We start from the raw sequence: 18,535 nt of genomic DNA on the forward strand, positions 1-18,535 counted from the left end.
CACAATATATAGGTTTGCTCCCAAACTGCCAGCAAAACAGTCATGTTAATAAAATATCAAACAGGTTCTTCTATTTAAGTGTCTACAAACATTTGTTATTAAATTTCATTTTTAATACAAAAAATATTTTATTATATAGATTACATAGATTTTTTTTTAAATTATTACTTTTATTATTGTAAAAGTAACAATGTGTACCAATGACAAGGAGTAAAAATTAATAAAAAATGTATAACTTTTTGCAATTTTAAAGATTAAGCACGAAGTTTTTATTAAAAAAAAGCTGTTTTGTCAGTTTATAATACAATTTTATATATAAAAAATTGTGTGTGTATGTGTGTGTATATAAGTATACGTATATACATATACATACATGCATACACGCATATATAAATATGAAAATAAAAGATAAAAATATCTCACACTATTCACGATATCTCAGAAAAGCATATTGTGACAATATTGAAATTATATCTTCACGTCGTTCAGCCCTGCATGGTATCATGGGAGACTCCTAATGTGTCTCTCGAGTGTGTTAAATAAAACTATTTTATTTCTTCTCTCTCACTCTCACTCTCTCTCTCTCTCTCTATCTCTTTCTCTCTCAGTCCTACAGTGTCTGTGCGTTTGGCTCGCAGCGAGTCCTTGAAGGCTCAGGGCGAGGGGCGTCGTCGTGGAGGTGGAACAGGGGCGGAGACTGTTCCCCGTTCCCGCAGTGACGTTGACATGGAAGACTGCGACGAAAGGGAAGGGCCAGGACTACGCCCATTACATCACAGCGCTTCTTCCTCAGCCTCCAGCAGCTCAGCGAGGTGAGAAACACACACACACACACGTGATGTGGCATCTGGTGGTCGTATTACTTTATTTGTGGTTGTAAGGAGATTAGCAAAGAAAGTTAAATGTACTAGCTGCGTACGTTCACCAGACGCACCAATGATCTCTGCTACTTCTTTACAAGCTTTATTTTATTTTGTAATGTCTTTATACATGTTTAATGAGGGATCGTATACCACCGGATTGGTCCAAAGATTCATTTGAGAAAGTTTGGATTTGGTTTTGCATAACATTTTGAAAATCTCAGTTCAGATGCTGTTTGTTGCTGAAATCGCAGCTCTGTGTTGCGCATGAATATAGAAAATTAGTGGCCACCTGTCGCTTTGTTGCTTGCTAGTTAAATTAACAATAGAAACTGATGACCTTTTATTCTAAAATGGTTTCTTCCATTTCCAGGTCACTAGAGAATCCCACGCCACCTTACACCCCTCGCTCCAGACGCAGGTATGAAGCTGAAACAATGTGTTCAAAATGCTTTCCTTTTTCCTCCACCGGTTTTGCATTCTCTCTGACTCTTTTCTCTGAATTTGTGGCAGGAGTGTGGACACGCCGCTGGCGTTGTTACCGGACGCTCCTCCTCTGGAAGAGGACGTTGTTGACTCTCAGAACTGGCAGGAGACAGTGGAGTTACACACACTCCACTCCCTCAGCTCGCGGGAGATTGACCGTCAGGCTGTCATATACGGTGAAATACAAACACGAGCCCACTGTTTTACACGATTACACTCTACGAAGCAAATAAATAAATAAATAAGACTAGAAATTAAAAATATAGTTTATCCATAATTTGACAAATATAAATTTGAATAACAGAGAAAATGATTCTGTGTCACACTGTATCATATTGTGGGATTGGGATTGATCACATATTATAATATAAATTTTTAAACCTGTGTTTTAAACCAGAAAACTTTTTTTCCCCCCTCAGAGTTATTCACGACGGAGGCGTCTCATCTGCGGACACTCAGGGTTCTGGATCAGGTGTTCTTCCAGAAAATGAGAAACCTTTTGACCTCAGACGAACTTTCCTGCATCTTCCCTAACCTGCCTCAGGTCTACGAGCTGCATGGTCAGTTTGTTTCTCAGATTATGTTTGTGTAAGACACATTACTTGGATTTCTGGTGTAGAAATGTCAGTAGTGTCGTGTACAAATTCAGATGCGACTACTGTGGTAGGATTAAAAAGGGGACTATATGGACTATATGTACAAATCTGCTATGTGAAATAGCTTATTCAGGGCAGTACTAAATTGCACAATTGCAGCTCTTCCAAAAAAAATGTCAGTGACCAGGTAAAGAGAGCATTAGTCAGAGAAGCAACCAAGGGGCAATGGGTAAATCTGAGCATGATGCTACCACCACCATGCTTCATTGTGCTTCAAGCTCTCTGTTTTTTGGGGGTTTTTCATTTGGGTATAATGCCAACAAATCCTGGCGTATATCTACTCGAAATGAGCCAAAAATAAAAGCAAAATGATAAGCGATTGTTCCTAATTTAGGATTCTCTTAATAATCGTTTCAACAATTACCCTTCCGAAAGTTATCAGCACATAGCTACGTTTTGAGCCGATAATTTATGTTTTGCATGCACTATATGCAGCAGGTAAATCTGACCGTAATGGTGTATTTGTGTTGCAGCGAGTCTCTGTGAATCCATGAAGAAGCTGAGGGAATCACCTATTGTCCAAGGCATCGGAGACATCATGCTTGCTAGAGTGAGTGCTATCCTTATAAAAAATGATTTTTCTCCAGTCCCTTATTTCAGTACAGTGGATGTTGCTGAGAGCGAGACAGAGATGTTATGAAGGTATAATGAACTTTTGTGGTTAAGCAGTTGCACGTTTGGACCGTATAGTATACTGTTATAGAAGTTACTGTCATCCAGATGAGGATGGGTTCCCTTTTGAGTCTGGTTCCTCTCAAGGTTTCTTCATCGTATCGTCTCGGGGAGTTTTTCCTTGCCACTGTCGCCTCTGGCTTGCTCATTAGGGATAAAAAAATTTATATCTTGAATTTATATATTTCTGTAAAGCTGCTCTGTGACAATGTCCATTGCTAAAAGCACTATACAAGTAAAATTGGATTGAATGGATGTTATGTTGCTTAATAAATGTGCTGTGTGTGTGTTAGTTTGAAGATGCAGCAGGAGAGGAGTTTCAGGAGCAGGTGTCTCACATGTGCAGTCAGCAGAGTCAGGCTCTGGAGCTCATCAAGAACAAACAGCGCAAAGACCCTCGCTTCGCTCACCTTATACAGGTGATAACTGTTCTCTGAGAACCTTTATACTACTTTCACACGAGGTGTTTTTGTCTCAACCTCTAGCACACATTTTACATGTAATCTTATCAGAAGTGACTCATTTTCTTTCACAGTTGACCAAAAAAACTACAAGTTTTCAGAAAAGTCTCCGAAATCGCTTCTGTGTGTCACACAGAAAAAATTGGTCATCTGTCACTTTGTCGCTTGCTAGTGCGAATGTGTGTATTACTTTTTTTTGGTCCAGAACAGTGAATTTGAACGTGTGTTAACTGATCCTGTTGTGTAATGTTAGGAGTGTGAGGCGAGTCCTCACTGCCGCCGGCTACAGCTCAAGGACCTGCTAGTGTCTGAGATGCAGAGACTCACCAAATACCCCCTCCTGCTGGATAACATCATCAAACACACAGAAGGTAGGCACAGAGACACAACACCACCATCTCGACCCTTTATCACACCCACATTTAAAATGCGAAAATACTTTTGTCCTGATGTATATCACCAGACACCAACTCTGAAATCACTTAAACATGACGGATACATTCAAACATGAACTCCACTGTAGCTCCTCCCAGCTAGAGCACATGACCAATCACTGTAATGTTTTTCCACTGCAGCCAGTTCTCCTGACCTGCAGCCGCTGCAGAGGGCACAGGTGTGTTGCCGAGGGATACTGCAGGCCGTCAATGAGGTCGTCAGGGAGACGGAGCACCGACAACTGCTCAGCCAATACCAGCGCAGGCTGGACTTGTCACCTCTGGAGAGACAGGCCAATCCCGTTGCAGCGCCATTTAAGGTACCGCCCTGTCCCACATCAGCCATCTGTCTCCATGTTAGAGAACTGGCTATAAAATATCAATTATTCAGTGTGCTCACACTTGCTGAGCTCAAACTAATGCTCTCTCTCCCTCTCTCTCTCTCTCTCTCTGTGTGTAGAATCTGGACTTGACCACAAAGAGGATGATTCATGAAGGCCCTCTAACATGGAAAGTCAGTAAAGACAAAGCTATAGGTAAGACAAGCTCACTCGAACTGATAAACATCTATCTCCTATCTCAAATTGAATGACATTATGAATGAAAAGTGCTCAAAAGTGTCCAAAGTTTTCTTTCATATCTCCTATGTGCACACAACACCATCTGCATCAGACACTCTAAATTAAGCATATCACTATCCCTTAATCCCATTAGTAGTCAACACGCTGCTTCTTAAATTTAATCTCCTCAGTTTTTCTGCATTTCTTGTCCCGCCAACTTCGTGTTTTGGACGATTACTGTCACTGTAAATCTCTGACTTGCATTGAAAAAGAAGGATTTATGGCTACAATGTTGCTTCACTTGACTGCTGATGTCAGCTTGGGCTAATAATCCGTTAATGATCCAGCTTAAAGCTGGATTGGAGTGAAAATCCCTTTATTTACACACCTATACCAGAATAGAGCAAATCAGTTGGAGCCATTTCAGCTGAAATTCCTTTTTGATCAATCGGACGAAAGATTTAAAATAATAATAATAATAATAATAATAATCTCATTTTTCACATTGTTTTCGCCAATCAGAACCTTTGCATTTTGTGTGCATGCTTGTTTTCACACAGGTTACGCAAAATAGTCCTGAAAGGAAACCTTTTACTTTACACATTTAAAATTTTGTAGAAATAATTGTGCGTTTGGTTTGGGATTTTGAGGGAAATTTGAACTTTTCAGCTTTTCAGAGCAGAATGATGCAGGAATGCTGGAGGTTAATTTAAACTTCATCCAGACAAAAGCACTTTGGAAACATATCCATCATGTTTCATTGCGATGCTTTAAGATAAAAGCTTTCGTTCCTGTAATGTGATGTTATGCGAGTTATTTTTCACTTGAAACAATGTGAATGGTGTTTATCAGAGTGTGAGTGTTTTGAGTATTTTGTCTCTTTGATGTACACAAATGTGTGTAAAAGGAAGCGTTGTATCCATTTCACTTGTGTGCGTGTGTGTGCGTGTGTGTGCGTGTGTGTGCGCGTGTGTGTGTGTGTTTCAGAGGTCCAAGCTCTGCTGCTCTCAGACCTGTTGGTGCTCCTCCAGAGAGGTCCGGACGACCGCCTGATCCTGCGCTGTCCGTCACGCTCACTGGGCGGAGTCGGGAACACGGACCACAAAACGCCATTTTGCCCTGTGGTTCGCCTCAACTCCTCCCTCGTCAGATCTAACGCCACGGGTGTGTGGACGTCTGCAGGTTACTCTGTCATGCTGGGAAAACGTGTGTGGGGGAGTTTGTTTGATCGATCTTTTTTGTGTTCTTCAGATAACAAAGCCCTGTATGTGGTCAGCACTTCTGAGACACAGATGTACGAGCTGGTGGCTGGAACATCCTCAGAGAGAAACACGTACGTTTGTTTTATTATACTATGGCTGATTAAGGTTATGATCACATGCACAGTGAGAGACAAAAGCCTTTTGAATGATTTTATTGATGAGGAGTGACAAACTCTAATTCTGCCTGGCCCACATGAGGGCTCTAGTGAGCCATAAACTAAAGCTTTTTTTTCTTTTTTTTTTTTTTTTTTAAATAGACATATTATTATCTATTGTATCAACTAACTCCAAAAACCTAGGCTTTGAAAGTAGAATAGGAAAAAGAATATGTAAAAACTGTTCAGCTCCACACACTGTTAGGTGATAACATTTATTATACTGATGTAAGTTGTTGTTTTTTTTTTTTTTTTTTTTTTTTAAATATTGAGAATATAGTGTGTAATGTGTATAAAGAAAGTAAGAGATTTAAAGAGGAATTGTATCGTGTATCTTAATAACAAATATGTCCTCCCATCTCTGTCGTCTTTGCGCTCCATCAACTTTTCGGATGCGTTTCTGAATTGTTTCAAGACGCTGTCCTGACTTGCATCAAATACAGCAGATAGGCGTCCATTTTAACAAGACTCAAGACTCAAGTAGCAGCTCAGTTGGGGGTGCTGTTGAGAACCCGTGGCAGGGCTGAGCAAACTTTTTCACCTGTTACTCAAACATACAGTACTGTGCAAAAGTCTTAGGCACCCTATTTTTTTTAGTACAAACTTTGTTATAGATTTTTATTTTATGACCGTTTATGACATTATTGATTCAGTACAAAAACATTTTAGATTTCCAAACATTAGTTTTTCAGCACAAAATTAAATGTTATAGAGAAATATTTGTATGTCAGTAAAGAAAGCAGCATATTACATAAGAGACATTTTTCAGACAAAGAAACATAATGAAGGCTGCTGGGTTTTACTGCAAAAATAAGAAACAAGTGTGACAGTCAAAGTCTCCAGAAGAACTGCAGCTGCTTCTGCAAGATGCTCAGTAACACTTCCAGCTCATTTCCTTATAAAACTGCACACATTGTACCTGAGAGTACTGTTTTTATTTTTTTAAAGCGAAGGATCGTCACACCAATTATTAACTTATTACTGTTTACTGCTCTTTATAGTATTTTTTAATGTAGAAACATTTAATTTCATTATTTTTGAAGGCATCTTTGCTCTACAGCGTTTCTTTGCATGTGCCTAAGACTTTTGCGCAGTACTGTATATGTCATATAACTAACTCTCTTGAGTTTTGCATTAAAAAGTGGTATTTTGTTCATTCTCAGTCCAGAGATAAAGAGGTTTTGCAAACTCTTGGATGCTCTTGGCATGTTTTTGTAGTCGACAGTCATTTGTCTGCACATATTGTTGCAGGTTTTCCTGAGAGTAAATGTTTTTCTCATATGTAGAATAATGAAATGTGAGACACAGTTGCACCAAAAAAATATGATATGAAGTTTCGGCCCTTTATTCGACCACACACTGGGTGCTTGGCCATCATTCTTCCAATTCCCATTTTGCGCTACAGTGAGTAGAGTTGATTTGAGCAGTATACTGCTTTTGGGGAATTTGCGACCTGATTGCTTGACTGTTGTTTGCACAGCTGGAAGGATCTGTTAGAAAAGACAATCGCGTTGGCCTCCGAAGGTGCCGCAGCCACCAAACAAGGATCACCCGCTCAGTAAGTTACTCTAAATTTGTTTTCTTGGCTAAATCACGATATTGTGAGGGGAGGTGATATTTTTTCTAGCAAAATGTTTACTGTAATTGTCCGATTTCTTTGTGTCTTCTCCAGGTCCTCTGTTCGGCGATTACATGACAGTCATGTCAATCAAGGTAAGCGAATGTATCATGTGTGTGAGGAATTTGCTGTTCTTCGTACAGCTGGCTGTTATTTCTCACAACTGCCACCTCTCTGTTCCTCAGACGGTTCACTAACAGAAGAGACGAGTTCTGTGGAGAGAGATCCGCAGAGCGACGACGAAAGTGCCCTCCCTTCCAGCACCCCAACCGACCAATCAGAAGCCTTCCTACATGATGATGCACACAATAACCTGGAACCACGGCCTGAAGTCTCTGAGGCTGCTCTTCAAGATGGTTAGAAAAAAAAACAATAAAGAATAAATTCCTGCTTTGCTAAGCAGTTAATTCGTAGAGGAATTATGAGTTGAACATTATTGGAAAAAAGACAAAAGGGTGTATAAGTCTGTGTCATAATTTCTCATAACATTAATAACCAGTTTTTTGAGGAAATTGTTCTGCTTGGGTTTTTGAAAAGGATAAAGAAAGAAGACCTTGAAAGAACTTTCTCTCCTCCTCTTGCTTTCTCTCAGTTGAGACACTCAGACAATTAATCTTCAGAGATCTCGAAGATGGGTGGAGCCAAGATTCAGATGACACGCCTACCAACGAAACAGCCAATGAAAGAAGCCCGTTCACAGATCGCCCAGGATCAGAGGCGTCTGAGCCTAGCTTTACTGAAAGCCCCAAACAATCAGCGCAAGATCATGTAGATGCTCCGCCCAAGGAGGCGGAGCGACCGACTGTTCAGGTTATGAGGAAAGGTGAGCAGTGATCCCCGGCTGCTTCTCACTGTTCGCTTTAGCTGATATATATAAAAATTAAAAAATATATGAACTTGGTAAATAACTTTTCTTGATAAAATGTAAATAATGACATTTGTTAATATTGGACTAAATTTCAATTTTTGTGTTTAACACGGAATTTCTTAGTACTTAATAATTAATTTGCATATGAGCACATTTTGTGATGTCACCAAATAAGCACAGTGGCATTAACCTATCATGGGGCGATATGCAAATTATTTGATAGCCAGAAACGTTTTAGTGACAGAACTTGCTAATCTGGTGATAGTGGTGAACAGCTTTATGAATATTATGGGGTATTTTGACAGAAATCAGTAAGAATATATGTTCACCTATGATGAATGTGAGTTAGTTTAGTTAGGTGCAGCAGTTCTGATGCATCAGCAAATCCAGATGTTGGTGGATAGATGTCTTTTCTTCAGACTCGGGGTCACTGTCGAGGTGTTGGTTGTATTAGCGTTACATGTTATATCTAATCGCATGGTGTAACACTGGTAGTAAAGCTAAGGGGTAGGGTTTAGGTGGTAGGAGGACATTAGGGTGCGTCCAATTTGCATATTTTTGCATATTCATACCTTCTTATTTTATAAGGATAAAGGTATAGAGATATTCTTAAGACATTTTAAATACATTACTGGGTGTAAAAAATGCACTAAAACATTTCTTATTCTGCGTAGATTATTTATAATGGTTCGTTTAGGGTTTTTTTTTTTCTCATTGTTAATGTGAATAATTTGGATGTGGTGTATAATGATTTTTTTTTCTTCTAATGTCTGTCTCTCACATTTTCCTTCCCTCTCCCTTTCTCTGCATGTGCTCAGAGCTTGCTGTAATGAAGCTGATGTGATCTTAATACACTTTTCCTTGTTTTTCCTTCTCACCTTTCTGTAACACACACACACACACACACACTCCGACATTCTCACGCACACTGACTTTCTGCATTGCTTTATTTATATATCTGCCTCTCCTTGTTTGCACAAATACTGATAACACTTTCGGCATTGTGATTTTACCACACGCACTCTCTCACCCTCACGCACCTTTCACACATGAACATGCACTTTAATGCATTCACACACACACACACACACACGTACATTGTTTCTCTACCTGTCCTTCGTGCACAGCTGTGGGTGCGGGCTCTTCTTCTATTCCTGATGACATCCCTGATGTCACCTCCGTCCAATCTTCCGAATCAAAAGGTGGGATCAATACACCGGATCATCCACAGATTCTTGATTAGGGATGCACTGATCCTTTTTTTTTTTTTTTTTTTTTTTAAATAAATATTTTGCTTATGATATCAATGTCAAAGCTTTAAGTATCAGCTGATCCAATAATACTGATTTTTTTCTTTCTTTTTTTTTTTTTTTTTTTTATCTTTCTGGGGAGAAATGGTGTCAGGCCAGTGAATCGCAGGCTTCTTTGAGTTCTTCAGCAAACTCAGAAAGCATCATGTGGCCTAGTATTTTATTTTCAATACTGAATCTCATTCACAGAGTCTAAAATAGGCACGAATGCGAAGAAATATGACATGGAAAGCAGCGCTCTGACACCATTTCCATCCTGCCTGAGAGAAATCAGATGTTCTGGGTCGAGTTTCCTAAAAGCGCAAAAATCATCCTTCAGTGCGATTGCCTTTTAGTGCTCTTTCTCTCTCTTTCTGTCTCTCTTTCTCTCTCTCTCTCTCTCTCTCTCTCTCTCTCTCTACTAGTTAAAATGATCTCAACTTTGCAATGCTTTTGGGAAATCAGGTCTCCTTAACGTTCTTGGCTTTATGCTGTCTCCGTCCATTTCTTCACTCTCTCTCAATTGGTCCTTTGTACAGTAATTTATCACATCATCATGGACTTCACTTCTTTATTAGAGTCTTTATTCTGAATTTCTGGATTTATGGGATGTATTACCTTCAGTGTTTTTTCACTGCATATTCTAGAAAAAAAGAACACGCTCAAACAGGAACCAGCTGAACCTGAGATTCTAGTATATGTTTTAAAGTGGACACATCCACAGTGTAATGAAATTTAGAGGATTTTTAAACTTCTTCATTTTAAGCCATTTGTGATGAAAATGTGACAGAAAACAGAACCGTGTACGAAGTCAATCAGCACACTAAAACTGAAAATGATCAGAAAACAAATGTTCTTGTTTTATTTGTTTAAATGTTCTTGTTTTACGTGCTTGTGCCATTTATTTGAGAAATTGAACCTGGAAGCTTATTTATTCACATTTTTTTTTGCTTGTGGTTTCAGTTTATGCTCTCGTCTCTGTCTCTAGGGAACATGTTCTACCTGGTGATGCCCAAAGACCAGATGGGAGCTCTTACGGAAGAGAGCAGCACGGACGAAGTGAGAGATTCGAGTCCTTCAGAGGCACCGGAAGCCGTATCATTGTCTTCACAGCAAGACAGTGAAGAGCAGGAAACCCCACGCCGGTCACATCCGGAGGTGACGAGTAACGAGACGGGGCTCAGCCAATCACAGGCCAGCACACAGCGACATGTGATAAAGAACATGGATGAGATTTTTCGAACAATGGAAGAGCTGATGAAAAAGCTACATCGGCTCAAAGTAAACACAACCACACACACAAAAAACACACAGCATTCATGCAATGAATATCTGTTCTGAAGTCATTTCGCTAACACTTTCATTTTCTGTTCTTAACTGATCTTTTATGGGAGCCTTTGTTTTTTTTTTTTAACTTTATTTCCTTACAGGAGATCGAAACCGAACATTACAGACTTGTAAAGACAGAAAAGAAGAAATCTCCTACCGGGCAAAATTCAGATGACGTCATCCACACATCTGCTTCTGTTGTCAGGATGCCATCCATGGACAGAGGGGCAGGAGACGGTGAGTGGGTCAAAGGTGAACTAAAAAAAACAACCATGTCATGTTTGAAAGGCTGATGCTGATATTTGTGCTGTTTTGTCACCGGATTTTTAGAAAGTGCGCATGCTTTCCTATGTTACTGTTAGTGTATTGAAGAAATTATACCATGTATCATGCTTCACTAACTTGTTACAGGATAAACAAGTTCTTATAGTCCAGAAAATATAGTACATGTACTCTCAGAGGAGAAATCCACCCTGAACAGCTATTTCTTACAGGAATAGCACAAATACAGCACCAGCCCACAAATATTTCAATATAAACATATTTAATGTGTGTCAGGGTGGTTCAGGAAAATATCTGCCTCAAACCACCTCCAGTTCTTCAGTGATGTCATGGTGACATCATGGCTGATGTGGTTTAGGACATAGTGTGACTTGCTGTGACCAAACCATCAGTTTAAAGCTGAACAGTGGGGCTAGATCCACACTAATCCGGATAAATTTGAAAACGCATCTTTTTCTCTATTTTTTGGCCTTCCCTCCTCTCTGAGACGGCTTTTTTGTCCCGTGAAAACGGAGCTTTTCGAAAACACTCTCCCAAGTAGATAAATTTGAAAACGCCGTTTGTAGTGTGGACTGAGAAAGCGAGACTGAGAGATTCAAAAACATGTGACCCAATCAACTCAAACTAAACAACTTTATGGTCTTGGGTTACAGATAGCAACAACTCCATCTCTTTGTCTGTCCATTTAAAAAAAACTCGGTGCTTTGCCTCAACATTGCCGCATCAATTCAAAGAGACGGAAAGTAAATAAATAAAAGTAAATAAACAGAAACAACTCAGGCTAAAGCTTCTTAGTTTTTTTTACGCATGCGCAGTAGAGGGATGTAATTGTTTTCAGATTTTTGGAAAACGTTTAAAAATGCCAGCGTAGACGGAGAGCATTTTAAAATGAAAATGCAGTTTTCAGATCTATCCGGATTAATGTGGACGTAGCATGGAAACCTACGAAATTGGTGTCATTTCTCTCCCTAGGCTCCGCCTCCCAAAGATGAAATCGTGTACAGCTTTAAGTTAGGCATGTGGTAATATAGTTGTGCTTTAAACTGTCCAGCAAATTTACAAAATCATTCATCAAATACAACCTGGCATGTCTGGATGATCAATGACAGTTTTGGTAACGTAATAATATGCTCATCACTCTTTAATCTGCCTTTCCTCTCTCTCTGACTGTGCAGGGAAGGAAGGTGACGCCACAGAAGCCGCTCAGCCTGTCATGCAGTCCACAGGATTCTGACATGTCTCTCTCTCTCTCTCTCTCTCACTCTCTTTCTCACACACACACACACAATGTGCTGAAGGATTTTTTTAAATAAACACTCGCACACAAAACTAAGGGACCGGCATTTCTGTCACCTTTCACATCCTATGTAGCTCCTTCCTACAATCCCAGCATGCTTTGCTCCTGGGAGAAGCCAGGAATATGATGTATGTCGTTCGTGTCCTCTATCATCAGGAAGTGAGACAGAGAGAAAGAGAGAGAGGACAGAAGAAGCTTCAGCACATGAAAACTGGAAAGCAAGAAGACAAGAAAGAAAGAAAAAGTGCAGGAGGAACGTTCTGAAATGCGAAACATAGAAGGTTTAATGGTACACAATGAAAGAAGGTAAAGCGAGGTCGATCTGATGGTATCATTAATGAAGGTTAACGAAGGAAGGCGAGCTTGAACGGGATTGGCTGAGGAAATGACTCCGCCCTCTGAAGGAAGCCCCAGCACTTTACCTGCTGTATGTAAATAATCTGTACTCACATTCAGCGTTCACCTCATCCGTCAGAAAAGGGGAACTGTATCAGTAAATGGGTTAAATTTCCCATAATGCACCTGTGTCCGCTATGGCTGTGCGCTCCACCACTACTCACCGTATACTATGTGTGTGGATGGAAGACGTTTTAAAGAAAAAGAAAAAAAAAAAACCACCTTCAGGTTGTTTTGCACTGTGGTCCTGATTAAGGATGTCGCATTACTATCATTGTGTACTGTGTTGTAGCGTTTATTTGCTAAATTAACACTATGCGAGAGGAAGTGATGAAGGACTAGCGAGGGTGGGTTTGGTTTTGATCTTGTTGCGTTCTATATATAAAATCTCTGCACACACTGTTTAATGCAGAAGTTCATCCTCGCGACACCGTAAGAAAAAAACAAGTACCTTTCCTTGTCATTGGCTGCATCTTTCATACCTTTAGTGTGTATGTTTTACCTGGAAAGGTGGATACCTTTTAAAAATTACTACATTAAAGGTACAACAGTGGTTCTTAAGGTCCAGCTGTGTACCATAAATCAGTTTAAAAGTACACTGTATTCTCGTTGTCATGTGAAAGATGCGTACTACAGGTATGGCGGTAGGTGGTACCACACCAGTGACAAGGGAAAGTACAGTTTAGTGTGTTTTTTTTTTTTTTTGTTTTTTTTTGTTTTTTTCCTGTGTATGTAGCGAACCACCACCACTGCTGCACTGCACACTACTGTATTGCTGTATATGCAGACTGTCACTGCTGAGAGGGATTTATTTATAAAAATGTGTAGCCTAATATCATGTTACCTGTGATGATATCAAGTCTGCGTGATGTAAATACTGTGAAGTTTGTCCCACACCTCAGCGATGACACATGAAGGGATTCGATCTAGCCCATTTCACACTGACCTGAGATCAGATCTTGCAGTTCAAAAGTGGATACAGCTGATCTGAGATCAGTGTTGAACCCGAGCTCACATCAGTGGTGCGTCCTGATTTTTGTCTAGTGATGGATGTCCCTGGGTCACCAAGTGAAATTAGTGAGGTAGTCCATACTGCAGAACCAAAAGTCTAATCACTTTCTGTAACCCCTAATCCCTAACACATGAGGTGCATTAGAACACAACAACAAAAACACTGAGTTGACTTCACCCCCATGGAGTTTGGTTTGACTCCGCCTAGATAGGAGGAGCTGGATCAGGTCCGACTCCACCCCCTGGAGTTTTATTTCAACTCCACCCAGGTGGAAGGACCTGGATCAGGTCCGATTCCACCCCCTGGAGATTTTAGTTCAACTCCAACTAGGTGGGAGGAGCTGGATCAGATCCGAACTCCACCCCCCTTGGACCTTTGGTTTGGCTCTGACCCCCAGTAGGAGGAGTTGGATCCGGTCGGAATCCACTCCTTGGAGTTTTGTTTCTAATCCTCCCAGGTAGCAGGAGCTGGATCAGATCCAACTCCACCTCTTGGAATTTTGCTTCTGCAGCGAGTGGTGCTTTGTTCCTGGGTCAACCAGCCAATCGAAAACTTGGTCATATGACATCACTACAGCATTGTGCATAATGTCACTGGTGACTTGGCTAATAAAAAAAACTTATAATAAAGAAACAGTATTTAATGCTAAGCACTACATCTACATGAAGAAATTTGAAAGTTAATGGTGATGTCATGATGAAGTTTGTGATTGGTTAATCAGATGCAACCTAAGTTCCACCCTCGTTGCCCGAATATGTCTGTCACTAAGCAAAAAAACGGAATATGTCTGATTTGCCTAACACTAGGTTAAAACACTGTAGTGTTTAGCCTGTAAAATCTAACACACAAAGGGAGAAGGAAGCTGTCTTTTTCCACTGCTGAGCTTTATCAGTACGAGTGGATTTAATCTGTGTGTGTCTAACTACTGTGTAACTCAGGTGGAGAAATGTTGACCCTATTTCTCTTCTTAGCTTTAACTTATGCACCGTTTTTCATCATCTCACCATTTTTCTACTTTAATTTCACCCTTTCCCTCCCCATCCCTCTCTCTTTCCGTCTCCACACATTCACACTTTTTTGTAAAAATTTAATGCACAATGGGGGGGAAAAAGCAAACTGCAAGAGCCAGAGCCTGTGGAAACTACTGTGTGCATATAATTCTTTATTCTTTTATTATTATTATTATTATTATTATTATTATTATTATTGTTATTATTGTTATTATTCTCAATCTTGTTCACTCATGTAATATAGACACCACACTTTTGTTTTATAAATGTTCTTTTATGTAAAGCTCTAGTTATTACTTTGATTTTATTTTTGTAGATATGGGACAAAAATATGTAAATTATTTTATCTCCCTGTTTAAAAATGGCAAGATTGTTAGCTGCACAGAAGGAAACTGTAAAAATGATCACGAGTCATTTGTTTTGTGATGTAAAAAAAAAAAAAATGATCCAAATAAATAATTAAATAAATAAAAACGTGTTGCAGTTATCAAAATTACACTGAATTAACTTCTTTGCCTTTTTTATTATTATTATTTTTTTAAAGCCAGTGCAAAAAATGTCATAAAGGAATCATAAAATATCCCACTGATGATGTATTCTCAAATCTGATTGGTCAGAAGGTGGTGATTAATTTTCTATAACAGTAGCTCTGACCATAGTGCCAGGTTTATATTAATATGCTGGTTCTAACACCTTACAGTATCTATAGTAAAAGCCATATACTGTATGATTTTTGAAGCCTTTATTTGTCACGTATACATTAGAGTACAGTGAAATTCTTGTCTTCGCATATCCCAGCTTGTTAGAAAGCTGGAGTCAGAGCGCAGGGTCAGCCATGATACACCGCCCCTGGAGCAGAGTGCGTTAAGGGTCTTGTTTGAGGGCCCAACAGTGGGCACTTGGTGGTGCTGGGGCTTGAACCCCTGACTTTCTGATTAGTAACCCATTAACCACTGAGCCACCACTGCCTAGTGGTGATATTGCAGACCGGAATCACACAAAACAACTCATAAAACGATTGTTTGCTTTGTCGGACAAAGTTCTGGCAGATTAAAATCTCAAGAGTGCGACCACGGGTATGATGCTCGTCTAAAATCCACCAATAGGAGGATGGCATATGATTACACTTACAGGACGGCTACAAATACAGTAGTGGTGATGGCGAAATGTAAATAAAACATGCTACTGGACACAAAAAAATTATCCTTATTACCTCAGCCTTACTTTGAAGAATGTGTCTGTTTATGCATGAGCCTGGATTTTGCTGTTTGATTCCCACCCATGTTCACAAAGCTTCTCCCCCAGGATCTATGATTGAGTTGTGTCTGTACTGTAGACCAGGGCAGTCTATGTCTATAGCCATCTATGACCATATCCACTTACGTCTATACTATAGACCGTAGCCATCTATGTCCGTATCTGTCTATGACTGTATTCATCTATATCTACATCCGTCTATCACCATATCCACCTATGTCTATACTATAGACCATATCAATCTATGTCCATATCCATCTATGTCCGTATCAACCTATATCTATACTATAGACCAGGAGTGCTCACACTTCTATGACAAGAGATCTACTTTTCATATTATTATGGTAAGATCCACCATGTAAAATATGCACGTACACTCTAAATTTGGAGTTTGACAAATTATTTAGAGAGATTTGTTTTTAGAGTGCGAAGGTGAACCTGAAGGTTGTGGGTTCGAGTCTCAGGTTCGGCAGGGATTGTAGGTGGGGGGAGTGAATGACCAGCGCTCTCTCCCACCATCAATACCACGACTGAGGTGAGACCCTTGAGCAAGGCACCGAACCCCCAACTGCTCCCCGGGCACCGCAGCAAAAAAAAAGGCTGCTCACTGCTCCGGGTGTGTGTTCACTACTGTGTGTGTGTGTGCACTTGGATGGGTTAAATGCAGAGTACAAATTCCGAGTATGGGTCACCATACTTGGCTACACTTCACTTCACTTCATATAGTTGGCAGAGCTTGCGAGATAAATAAACGCTGCCTGTCTCCCGAGTCTTCCTCCACACACATTGACCTATTAAGAAGATCGACCAGTGGTTGTCTTGTGATCGACTGGTCGATTGCGGTCGATGTAATGAGCACCGCTGTTATAGACCAACAGGAATCACATCCTAACACAAACGAGTATTCCGGACCAGAAGTCAATCTTCCAAATGGGTTTTCTCAGCAACTTACTACATTTTTGCTAAGGCAATGGCTTAATAGTTTTTTTTAAATCATATTCTACACATTTTCCAGGTTATTTATACAAGTAAGGAATAAAAAAAATCATCTATTGCACCTTTAAGTGGTAATTTTTGGGTGTTAACTGTTCACTAGAATTGTAGTTTATAACTACTGATAAATAAAAACAAAAGTTGTTTTGTTCCCATCCATTTTTTTCCTCAATCCATCCATTACAAAACAACTTAAGCACATGAGGACTTGAAGGCAGCATTATACTACAACAAATAACCAAAGAAAATGAATCAACACCTTCTGAAAAATCAGAAACAAGCATTCAGCAATGATTACAATACTTTTTTTTTTTTTTAAGTAATCAACAACTGTCTACGAAACAAGAGTTGTAAAGGGAACACATGCCAAGAGGTAATAGCCGAAGGATCATTCATAGCCAATCATAATAAAGTACCAAAGCAAAATACTTAACCAGATAAAAATAAAACAAAGAGAGAAATTAAGGAAAACTGGTACATAAATCACTTTCATGCATCACACTTCCCATCTATATATATGTGTGTGTGTATGTGTACAGTATATATATATACTAAAAAAAAATAAATAAAAAATAATAAAAAAGTATTGTAATCATTGCTGAATGCTTGTTTCTGATTTTTCAGAAGGTGTTGATTCATTTTCTTTGGTTATTTGTTGTAGTATAATGCTGCCTTCAAGTCCTCATGTGCTTAAGTTGTTTTGTATATATATAAGAACAAACTATTATATAAAAACACCAAATTGTGAGCATACATTCAGAGTTTTAGTAGCTTTTTTTGTTCCCGGAGGTGGAAATGATTACAATACAAACCACACAGCAGCTCTTCTTCTTCATTTTCAGTTTATGGGCGGTTAGCAGACCAGCTTCTGGTGCATTACTGCCACCAGCTGAACTGGTGTGTGGAGCATCGATGGGAAACGAGAATTATTACTCTAATAATAATAATAACAAAATAACTAAAAATAAAAGGAATGACTATATTCTTGACTCAACTCCTATTGCTTTTAAAAACCCCAAAACTGCATCCTTCATTGGTATTCTCCCATGTTTTTTAGCCAGAAGATTTTCTAGTGACATTATATTCACTTCCATTTCCTGCAACGTTGCCTTTAGTACTTGATTATATGCTATTATAGAAGGGTGTGTTCACCTGTTTCTAGTTCATTGCACTTACTGCATATTCCTGGAGGATGCTTATTGATTCTATTTAAATTGGCATTTAACCCTGTGTGTCCTATACCAAGTCTGGTAATTACTGCTTCCTCCCTTCTTCTTGATACTGAAGTCAAATCTCTTGTTCCTACATTTTTCTGAATCTTAAACAGATGCCTTCCCTTCACCTCTCTTTCCCATAGATTCTGCCAGATGTTACCACTTTACGAATACAAGTCTTGGCTTCTGATTTACTCATATTGATGGTGATCTCTACATTACTGCCTTTAGTTCTTTGCCAGTTTATCTACTACCTCATTGCCCTCCACCTCTGCATGAACAGAAACCTGAAGAAATCTGATGAAAATTTCAAATGTAATATCTTGTCTACTCTCAGAACGGCCAGACTGCAAGCTTTTCAGGGCTGCCAGAGTATCTGTACATGTAACTCCTCTCTCACGTTCATTTCCTCCACCCACTGAAG

At 39.5% G+C, this 18,535-nt stretch overlaps 1 protein-coding gene across 10 annotated transcripts in view; it reads left to right on the plus strand.

Moving 5' to 3' along the window:
• The window catches only part of arhgef11 (Rho guanine nucleotide exchange factor (GEF) 11), a 37,936-nt gene extending 22,793 nt beyond the window's left edge, over nt 1-15,143 (plus strand). For 6 of the 10 annotated variants that reach the window (XM_053233360.1, XM_053233354.1, XM_053233359.1 and 3 more), the window contains 19 exons: nt 609-812; nt 1,234-1,281; nt 1,374-1,522; nt 1,766-1,906; nt 2,476-2,552; nt 2,968-3,093; nt 3,389-3,506; nt 3,711-3,889; nt 4,030-4,105; nt 5,117-5,293; nt 5,381-5,462; nt 7,027-7,104; nt 7,219-7,259; nt 7,350-7,520; nt 7,757-7,987; nt 9,160-9,234; nt 10,310-10,602; nt 10,752-10,902; nt 12,108-15,143. In XM_053233360.1, the coding sequence (XP_053089335.1) occupies nt 609-812; nt 1,234-1,281; nt 1,374-1,522; nt 1,766-1,906; nt 2,476-2,552; nt 2,968-3,093; nt 3,389-3,506; nt 3,711-3,889; nt 4,030-4,105; nt 5,117-5,293; nt 5,381-5,462; nt 7,027-7,104; nt 7,219-7,259; nt 7,350-7,520; nt 7,757-7,987; nt 9,160-9,234; nt 10,310-10,602; nt 10,752-10,902; nt 12,108-12,166 (2,476 nt within the window). In that variant the 3' untranslated portion in view covers nt 12,167-15,143. The other 4 variants (XM_053233356.1, XM_053233363.1, XM_053233361.1 and 1 more) reach the window with 3 other exon arrangements.
• Nucleotides 15,144-18,535: the final 3,392 nt, after the last annotated feature.

This window comes from Pangasianodon hypophthalmus, chromosome 4, assembly GCF_027358585.1.
Source record: "Pangasianodon hypophthalmus isolate fPanHyp1 chromosome 4, fPanHyp1.pri, whole genome shotgun sequence".
Lineage (NCBI taxonomy): Eukaryota > Metazoa > Chordata > Actinopteri > Siluriformes > Pangasiidae > Pangasianodon > Pangasianodon hypophthalmus.